Genomic DNA, 9967 nt, shown 5'->3' on the forward strand with positions numbered 1-9967 from the left:
GTCTCAGTGGGCGAGTTGATGGCAAAACCCTATGAGAAGCTAGGTCAGCCTACTTAAGAGGCAAAAAGGTATTTAGCCCTAGCTTAGAAATTGCATTACCAACTATAAGTTTCACATATAACTGAAGTTCTACGTGTGCTGTGGTATTTAGGAACGGGAGATGGAAGCTAAAAAACGAGCTCTGGAAGAAGAAAAACGCCGCAGAGAGCAACTGGAGAAAAGACTGGAGGAAGAAACTAGTCAGAGGCAAAAACTAATTGAAAAGGAAGTCAAAATACGTGAGAAACAAAGAGCACAGGTGAGATATGTTGATGTGAAATAGTTTTGAAGTGCAAGACTTCCCTTTCATATACAGAAAGGACTAAGTGTATTTCTGCCAGTGGTAAACAGAACAGCTTTCAGCTGCACAGATGGATTTAGTATTTCTGAGGTGCAACTGTTTTGCTAAAAGTATGTTTGGGCTCTTGGAGCCTTAGATGCCCAAGTATTCATTTAAAATTAAATAATAGCATAGATATCTATTTAGCATCTTACATATAAAGTATAAATATTAATCCTATAAGGTTTGTTACTGAATAGGGGCAGAGTAGATTTTTTTTTTTTAGGCAGAGCAACAGAAATTTGTGAGTTTGTTCATTTTGTAAACCATTGGTGTGGGGTTTGTGGGGTTTGGTTTGGTTTGTTTTTTCTTTTAATACATAAAATACCTTAGAATGTGAATCATTGCATCCAAATAATTAACAAAAAAACAAAACAAAATAACACCAAAAAAAAACCCAAACAAAAAAACCTGCTAAACAAAACAAACCCACAAGAAAAACATAAAGAATCTTTTCCAGCTCCATATCTACTGTAGAGAGGAAATAGTATTTTTTCTAAAATTACTGAAACTATACATGAGAAACACTACTGAATTTTAAAAAGTGTTACCTCTTATACATTTTTGCTTCTCTTTAGGATATAGAGGCATCTCGAGCTTTCTTTAGGCTTAGAGGTCTTACCTATTTGTTTATTCTGCCAAAACTAATAATATCTATAAGATACAGCAAATAGAATAGGCAGCCATTGTTGGTATACTAGAGCAAGAAAATGTCTCCACCATAATAGATGTACTTGAGTGCAAAAGTTTCTATATCATATTTGAACATCTTTCTTGTTTTATCTGTGCTACCTTTGCTGCTATTTAACCAGCTGTTTCTATGTTTGTTTTAATATATGATGTAATTACAGATACTAAATTATACTTACTTGATGGCCTTTTTTTCTAAGAAATTTTGATGACAACTCAAGTATGACATAAACAACAATGCAATGCTGATATCTTTATCCCCAATTACAGTGTGCATGTGTTGTAAATAGAATGCCCTATTAGTTACTGCTGATTAGCAGAGTTGGTAGAGAGGCTGAATACCAAGTTGGCAGGAAGACAAAACATATCTGCCAGAAATGACTACAATTTTTTTGCTAACTTTTTTCTTTCCTTTGTAGAGTGAGACCCAATTTTTTTTCCAACAGTTTTTGACACTTAGAAACATAAGCTAGAGGAAGGAACTCCACCTTTGCACTTGCCAAAGCTGGTGCCAGCTTGTATCATACAGGACTGCATAGTTTTAGAAGGGCGCTAAGAGTTCTTGCGGGCAGCACAGCTCTCATTGCGTCAAGAGGTTCTTAAGAATGCAAGGAGGGAAAGTCCCTTCGATTTTAGAGTCACAGTGGGATTTAATGGGCTAACTTTAGGAGTGAAGCAGGGGCAGATTAGTTTCTCCAGGTCACTGACTTCTCTGGTGTCCAGGGGAAGAGAGAGAGGGAGATGCTCCTTTCACAGATCATTCGAAGTGCCTTAAATCAGCTTCTGTTTCAAAGTAGCCTCTCTCTGCCTTGACTGCAGCAGGTGCCCTGGGAGACATGTCTTTTATGTTTAAAATGAGCAGGGGTGGTTATGCATACACCCTCCAGACACAGAAAACAAGCATATTCCCTCAGCTGGCAGAGATCCCAAATTACTATCTCCTCCTGCTTGTTCTCCCAACTGACACTATCCAGGCTTGATGTGCAGTCTTGAACTGCAGTCAGAAATGAGGCACCATCTCCTGCACTGCTTTGCTCACTCTTGGAGAGGGATGCATTTCATCTCTCTATACCATGTTGCTGATTGTGAACTAGATATCATATTTCATTCATTCAGAAGAAAATAATTGTTTTATTCACTGTAATCTCTGAAACTAACTAGTGATTACAGTTTACTCCCATTGTTAATTTTTCCTGTAATATCAAGTTTTTATTATTTGTATTAGACTTTGCAGGAAAATACCTGTAGCAGTGAAATATTAAAGAGTGAGATACATGCAATGAGTATTTAGCCCAAAAAAATAAAGGATTTGCTTAACATCATAGAAGGGAAGTTCTTGGACTTCATCTAAAGCAGCAACACACCTTTAAATTCAATTAGCATCTTAATTCTAAAACAAACTGTGTTTTACCAGCTTATCAGCTGATGATTTCAAGAAACTACCATGCTCTACCTGGCTTTTATAAAGTTCTCCAACACTGTAAAGTTGGAAGTTTAAAGGATTTTTCTTTTAAAGAAAATTAGGGCTGCAGCAAAAAACTCTTTATTTTTCTTATATTCATTCTTAGAGCCTGCGAGCAGTTTGCAGTTACGTCCTCGCAGCAGCAAAAGTGAAGGAGAAGTTAAGACTTCTCTAAAAAATAATATGATTTCTTTTCTCTCCTGTAGGCCCGTCCCTTGACTCGCTATTTGCCCGTTAGAAAGGAAGACTTTGACCTACGTAGTCACATCGAAACAGCGGGGCACAACATCGAGACCTGTTACCATATCTCCCTCACAGAGAAGACCTGCCGAGGCTTTCTGATTAAAATGGGCGGAAAAATTAAAACGTGGAAAAAACGATGGTTTGTTTTTGACAGAAACAAGAGAACTTTTAGTTACTACGCAGGTAGGTTGCAGGATCACTGCTAGGGTACATCTCTGTCTCTGTTCTCCTATCAACCTCAGCTGTGTTATGAATGTAGGGAGTTCAGATAAAACATTTCCATTTCATCCGGTGTTTTACGCATATACTTAGAGCTCATGCAATCCCTTCCTTACAGTGTTCAATCCTAATGTCAGGTAAAGCAGAACTGAGAAACAAAGGAAGACATGGAGATAGGCAAGAAAAAAATGGAAGACGATCAGGTTCCAAGTACACAGAATAATGGCTGCACATAATTTATTTTTAAATATTACATACTTCCCCCAATGACAGAATGATTTCTTGTACCCTTCATACAAGAATATAATTTTTTATATTTGCCATGAAAATTGAATGGAATGCTTCTGTAGTCCAATTGCTTGATGTGCTGAAAAGACTTTCAGGAAATTAAATATACGGAGGTAGACTTTTGAGTTTGCCTTATTTTGAGAGTCTAAGGAATTTCAGATGAAGAACATGCAATATTCTAAAGAGGTTTCTGTACACTAAGTTGTGCTATACAATATCTGGAAACATTTTAAACAGTACATTACTTTGTTATCTTGGGGTAAACCCAGAAATTTGGAATTTAGGAATGTACATGTTTCTCCAATTGCTGTGCACATGATTTGACTTTGAAGTTTCAGAGGAAGCCAGAAAAATGATACTGTGTTCTGAATATTTATTGTTAGGAGAGGCCAGACCCAGGCATATGTAGGATGGTCATTGCTAAAATGCAGAAGAAAACATTGAGTACAAAACCCATCCAAACAGTTTCATTTATTTTTATGACATTACTGCTTTCTAGCAGCTCATAAGGAACTTAAAATTGATGGTAGGGTTATGCATTGCTCTCTGTCTATCTCTTTTAAAACATATATTTGAATTCATTATATTCATTCATTACATTCTCACCAAATATTTCTTACTAGTTTGCAGTAATACTATGAAGAATGTGACAAATATTTTTTATTTTGTTCTTAACATATGGTTTTTGTTGGTTAGCAAGGCCTGCTACTGATCTCTTTTTTTTTTCTTAGTAGTTATGTTAACAGTTATGTTAACATAACTACTAAGAATATGCAGTTTTGACTGCATTACAGTTGCCATAATTTAATTTCAATTACAAAAGAAAACTTTTCATAAAGTCTGAAGGACTTCAGCCCAGAAGAATAGTTTTATGAGAATTCTGTACCAGCTGCACTAAAATGCTACTGCTTGTATGAGTGGGGATCTGTCTAGATCTTTAAATACATAGTAGATTTACAAAATAAATATTGATGCTGTAAACTCAGAGTATTTCAACACTAAGTGAATATACCGGTACATTGCTATAGTTCTGCAAGTGCACTTGACAAAGTGCACTAAAGTCTGACAATTTGGAGCAGTGACTGAAGCATCTGCATTTTCTGACCTGAAGAACACAGGGAACTTTGTAGATTGTTGTGATGGGAGCTTGTGGGTACCTGAAATAATCTTGTAACCAAGTTCCCAGGTGTGTTTGAAAGGAGAGTGGATCCACTGTTTCCTTGTACTGCACAGACAGTATACTTCGTGTAGTATTGCATTTAGTTGAGTATAATCTGTGCTATAATCTCATAATCTGATACCTCAGTACTTCTGCTGGTCCTCTGGGGGCTGGCAGAGAGATTCCCAACACCTGTATCGTTTACTCTCTGGGATTTCATTTTGCCATCATATGTAGCTTTCAAAACTGCCTGCAGCTACCGATAGGATGTAAGCTGAGTTTTGTGAGTGTTCAGAATGACGGCAGGATCTCTCAAGGGACTGATAAAGATGTTCTGTTCAGTGATAAAGATGACTGTTCAGTGTTAAGGTGATACTATAACTTGGGGTCAGAAAGCACTATACTCCCCTAATACAACCATACCAGGAGTGGAAGGAAGTTTGCCCTTCACTGTCACATGCAGTTGTGATGCTTCCTAACAATTTCCCACTGCAGGAAAATGCAGGGTAGATGCTGATATGTCCCACTCCTTTTTCTTGTGAAATGTTATAGTTGAGACTGGTAAGATGTTAAATTCCCAGTCTGTACCCTCCCTACCCTAATGATTCACTAGGTAATGATGGGACAAACGGCAATATGAGATAATGTCTGAAATAGTTTAGAACTGACCCCCTGCAAGTGTCTGCTTCTTTCCATTGCCTTTCAAGGGACATTAAGTCAACCATGTCTCCATTGTAAGTATCAAAACTCGAGTGAAAAAATTCCCAGCCTGTATTTCAGCTTTGCTGCAGTGGGATATTGGTACATAGTACCACTGGATAACAACTTACTCCTTGTTAGCTGCCTCCCTAGAAAACTATCCATTCAGGCATTCCTATTTCAGACACTGAAGCAAATGGGGAGTTCCCTTTTGCAATGAGAGCAAACTCTGTGTAATTGCTTTGGCTTTTACCTTGGGTGTCAGAGTAGGAGAGCACAAACAGATGATTATGGTGCTGGAGCTGCTGCCCCAGAACTTTCAACCCCCTGTAAACTTTTCCGTGTGTCAGAACCCATAGAAACTTGCCTACAATCTGCTAACCCCACATTTGAATAATAAATATTAGCTTGAGACTGAGGGAGATTATTATAAGTATGAAGAAGCCTTTTTTTTAAAAAGTCCAAGCACAAAGGATGTTCTAATGTAAAGGTTTTGCTATCAGATTGTATTGAAAATCTGCTTATCATAACACTTTTCCTTTGAAGGCAAACTGGAGGTCTTAACCTGCAAGCTGTGTGAAGTCTGGCTAGCTTTTATGCAGCTGGAAGACTGGATGTACCTGAGAAACATCTGTCCTTCTGTGGGCTAATACCAACCATAATGTTTAGACACCTCACTGAAGGGAGTTACTTGCAAATAGAGGAGCAAATTGCAGAATCTTTTTTCCTTTGAAACCAGGTGGAAAAGAAAACGTAGTAAAATCAAAAATGCATTTCTCAAAAAAACCGACAAACTAATAACAAAGGTTGAAGGTTTCTCTGGGATTTTACAAGCAGGACTATTGAGCCAGTTATTTATCAGCTGAACATATATGGAAATGAAATTAAGATTTTATTTCTTAAAGTACTGTTTGTTTCAGTTCTCAAGTCATTCTCTTCTCTCTTTTCTATTTTAGACAAACACGAAACTAAATTAAAAGGTGTAATATATTTTCAAGCTATTGAAGAAGTCTATTATGATCATCTAAAAAATGCATATAAGGTAAACTTTGTTATTGCTGTTTTAACCACATATCATAGAGCAATACCCAGAGTATGGAAACTGCTGTGAAGTAAAAGGGAGAGCTGACATTATTCGGGGGGGTAAAAAAGCACCAACAAAAAACCAAAACAAACATTTAAAAAAAAAAAAAAAGAAAAAAGAAAAACTGGAGTGGAGGAAAAGGAAGAGGAAGCTAATCAGTGATTAACACTGGGGGTTTTTTTAATACTGATAAAAGCAGAGATAAGAGTGTCTATCTGGAAAGTGGGATTTGCTGCAAGGAGTTCCTTAGTCCAGTGGCAGGACCTCTGAAATCAGTGGCTTAGGCAAATCAAGGGATGCCTCTGTCCCAGGGAGGGAGTTAACTGGCACCCCCTGCCTCTCACCTTTAATTTAAATGAGTTGTGTGTGGCTCAATGGATTTGTGAAAGCCACTGGACAGTGGGGGGCGAAGTTTAGTTATTTGGGCATGAAACAACAATGTAGAACCCTGTATTGCTGTGTAAAAGTCCAGTGGAAACACACTGTAAAAAGGGTTTATGATGGATACAAACACTTTAGACACATCTGCTGCACAGTAAGATGCAGTGGTACAGCATTTTGCATTTTATCATCTTCTTAACCCTATTCATAAATATCCCTGTAGGCAATTTCACTTCTGGTACCAATAAGTGGCTTTGATTTCATTCTTTTTGATGTCCCTCTTTCCGTTCTGCTTTAGAGTCCCAACCCGTTGCTCACTTTCAGCGTTAAGACCCACGACCGCATATACTATATGGTTGCTCCTTCGCCAGAAGCCATGAGGATATGGATGGATGTCATTGTCACGGGCGCGGAAGGCTACACCCACTTCATGTTGTAATAAAAGGGGAGCAGTAGGGCATATTGCAATAACATAACAAATGAAGTTAGCCATATGTAGTGAGAGCTGAAAAGCCAGTGAGTACCCTGAAATGTCCTCCTTATGATGTGCACCCAAAACCTCAGACTGAGAGGGGTTTACAAATGCATTGAAAAGGGGGGGAGGGGCTGGTTGTTACCTGTTTTAGTTGATATTTATAGGAACAAAAGAGCTAAAGCTGTTGAGAGAATCGTAGTGCTCCAAAACGGATAATCAAGCAATTTTCATTAAAGCATCTTAATTCAGCGACACGTTTCTGCAAATTCTCTTATATGGAGAATGTCTTTGTAAACTCTTACTGAACTGTTTACAAACGTGTGTGTTGTCATCAGTGTGCAAAAATTCTAGTACTGGAACAAAAAAAGGTGTAATAAGCATATATTTTAATATGCAGCATTTGACATTTATAGATGATTAGGTGATTTTTTAAAAAAGTTTTAATCAAGTATTTTATAAAAATACAAACAAAAAAAAGCAACGCTAAGGTACACACAGTTCTTGCCTTAGTAGTTAAGTGTCACAACAGAGCCAAAGAGTTATAAGATTCCAGTATCATAACGTCTTCATATTGTTAGTTCTACCTAACTTCCTGTAAGGGGACAGTGCCAAATTCCTTCACGACTTTTAATGTAATTAAATTGTTATGATATTCTGCGTGTTCAAGCACTCAGAGGCACCAACTGTATGTTTAAAGTCTGCATCTATGGAGCTTGACAAAAAAAAGAGAAGGATAGCCTTATAAAGATGCAATTGTTTTCCACAAGGATGTTAAACGAAACACATGTATTCACTTCCTCGTAAGGAGCGGTTTTTTTAATCTTCACTGTTGAATAAAATGAGCTGATTCTGGATCCTACAGCAGTTTTCTTTTATGTAGTAAGGTCCCAGTGTGGTTCTAATCTTACTCTGTGCCAAGTGAACCCTCTACTGAAATCTCTCAAACATTGCCCACCTTGAAGCCAGAACCACAATCTCTAGCTATCTAAATTCTTTGGAGCCAGGTTCTCAGCCCCAGAGAGTAGGCTTGTTGTTTTTGTTTAATGTATATCTGCACATAATAATGCTGTCAAATAGAATAAAACAAGAGAGGCAAGTTCTAAGAGTTTACACTAAGCAGTATATGAATAAAAACCCTGAAATTTTTAAGTAGCAGGGATTGAGATTCCTCAAACAGCAAAAACACTGAGGGTGCAGTGGTCTCCCATTTTAAACTTGCTTCAAAGTCCTTGACTAATATTGCAAAAATGTAAATTATTTAATTGAAACTGAACTTCAAGAAAGTCTTTTATATTATGACTTTAAAGAGGTTCAGTTCCTGTAATCGAAACTCACGTGCTCTGTGGTTTGTGTACTAGAAGAAAGCACATTAGCCTTCTTTTTTTCTTGACGAAAAAAGTAAATGGCTTTTGATGGAACAAACTGAAAGCAGAATAGAAGTATCCTGGCAGAATATTTTTTTTACATTTTTTAAACCCTATATCTAATGAGTGGGTTGAATTTTTTCTGGTATACACAGGTGATGTGGTTGCTCTAGCATGACAAACATCAGTTTTGACTTGACTCATGAAAGAAGGGACTATTATCACAAGATAATTGTTATCGTCTGTGCAGATCACAGCCTGTAATTTAGGATTTAAAACACTATCAGAAATAAACTGGTTTTGTTTATACAATTATTATTTTTCCCTGATGTATCTTGATTTTACTCCTAAGTATGGTTATAAAGGTTTTCTAATAATAACTTTTGTATCCTGCATGATGCAATGAAGGCATTTCAATAAACATTTTTAAAAATACACTTGTTTCAAATATTTTCTTGCTGCTTTATCTTGAGGCATTTCTGCTTGTCTATTAAATAGTCATATACAGTTGTGCAAGCAATAATGTGTTTCATAGTTATGCTTAATTGAGCTGTTCCCTGTGTTTCCCCATAAAAGAGCTATGCAAAATAATCTTTCAGATGGCAGTGAAATTAGGAGTATAGTCTGTTTATTGCATATATATATTTTATTACCTTTTTAATTTTTTTTTAATCTGTTTGAAAAATTTATCACCAGACTTGGATATAGACAATTTTTTTTGTTTATCTGCAACCAGAAATTGCTCAAGTTTGAGGATTTCCTAGTTTTCACAGTATTTGACTTAGACATGACTTGAATTGCAGGAAATATTAGCTTGTTGGGGAAGCCCATGCAGTTTATTATTCATTCCTTTTTTATTTCTTATGATTTATTTCATTTCTGTTTGCAGTCATCATCGTGAAGTGTGAGATGGACTTTGTAGTGATGGACATCGGGACACTGTAAGCAAAGCATGGTGGTAGGCACCATCTTTTATGATCAGTCTTCAAGCTCTCCAAGCTTAACTCCCATGGGAGTCAAACCCCCGCTTACCCTGAAGGATCTTGGGCAATTGCAAACCGTGTAGGCTGCATTTTAAAAACCTCAGCTGCTGTGTCCCATGACCTACAGGTGCTGGCCTGGCTGGTTGGACTCGATCTTGGAGATCTTTTCCAACCTAAATGATTCAGCGATTCTATGATTGCTTTCTTCCTTTCTGGGTGTCTGCCACGGGCTGTATGTAAAAGGGTACAGTGAAGAAAGACCTTCTTTTGGCTACCGTGCCCGTACAGCCAGGGCTGAGGAGAGAAGGTGAGGAGGTGTGAACCTGTTCAGGGGCCCTGCAGGCTGACAAACAGCCACGCACCGATGCTGCTGGGGAGGTGACTGAGGGAGGGAAGCTGGTGTTTCAAATGCCCTTTCTGGCTATCTGTAAGGGGCAGGTAATCAGTGTAAGACTTTTTATACATATATATATGTATATATAATTACAAAATGTATCCTACCAGATACAGAACCCTAACAGATTATACCTACATACAGAGA

The 9967-nt window shown here is 37.5% G+C and overlaps 1 protein-coding gene across 9 annotated transcripts in view; it reads left to right on the plus strand.

Moving 5' to 3' along the window:
• The window catches only part of PHLDB2 (pleckstrin homology like domain family B member 2), an 81340-nt gene extending 72462 nt beyond the window's left edge, over positions 1-8878 (plus strand). For 6 of the 9 annotated variants that reach the window (XM_027648692.1, XM_027648698.1, XM_027648695.1 and 3 more), the window contains 4 exons: positions 152-298; positions 2738-2957; positions 6096-6181; positions 6903-8878. In XM_027648692.1, the coding sequence (XP_027504493.1) occupies positions 152-298; positions 2738-2957; positions 6096-6181; positions 6903-7043 (594 nt within the window). In that variant the 3' untranslated portion in view covers positions 7044-8878. The remainder of the gene's footprint in view (positions 1-151; positions 299-2737; positions 2958-6095; positions 6182-6902) is intronic. The other 3 variants (XM_027648693.1, XM_027648696.1, XM_027648697.1) reach the window with 1 other exon arrangement.
• The last annotated feature ends 1089 nt before the right edge of the window (positions 8879-9967 follow it).

The sequence above is a fragment of the Corapipo altera genome, unplaced genomic scaffold, assembly GCF_003945725.1.
Source record: "Corapipo altera isolate COAL_440 unplaced genomic scaffold, ASM394572v1 58, whole genome shotgun sequence".
Classification (NCBI taxonomy): Eukaryota; Metazoa; Chordata; class Aves; order Passeriformes; family Pipridae; genus Corapipo; species Corapipo altera.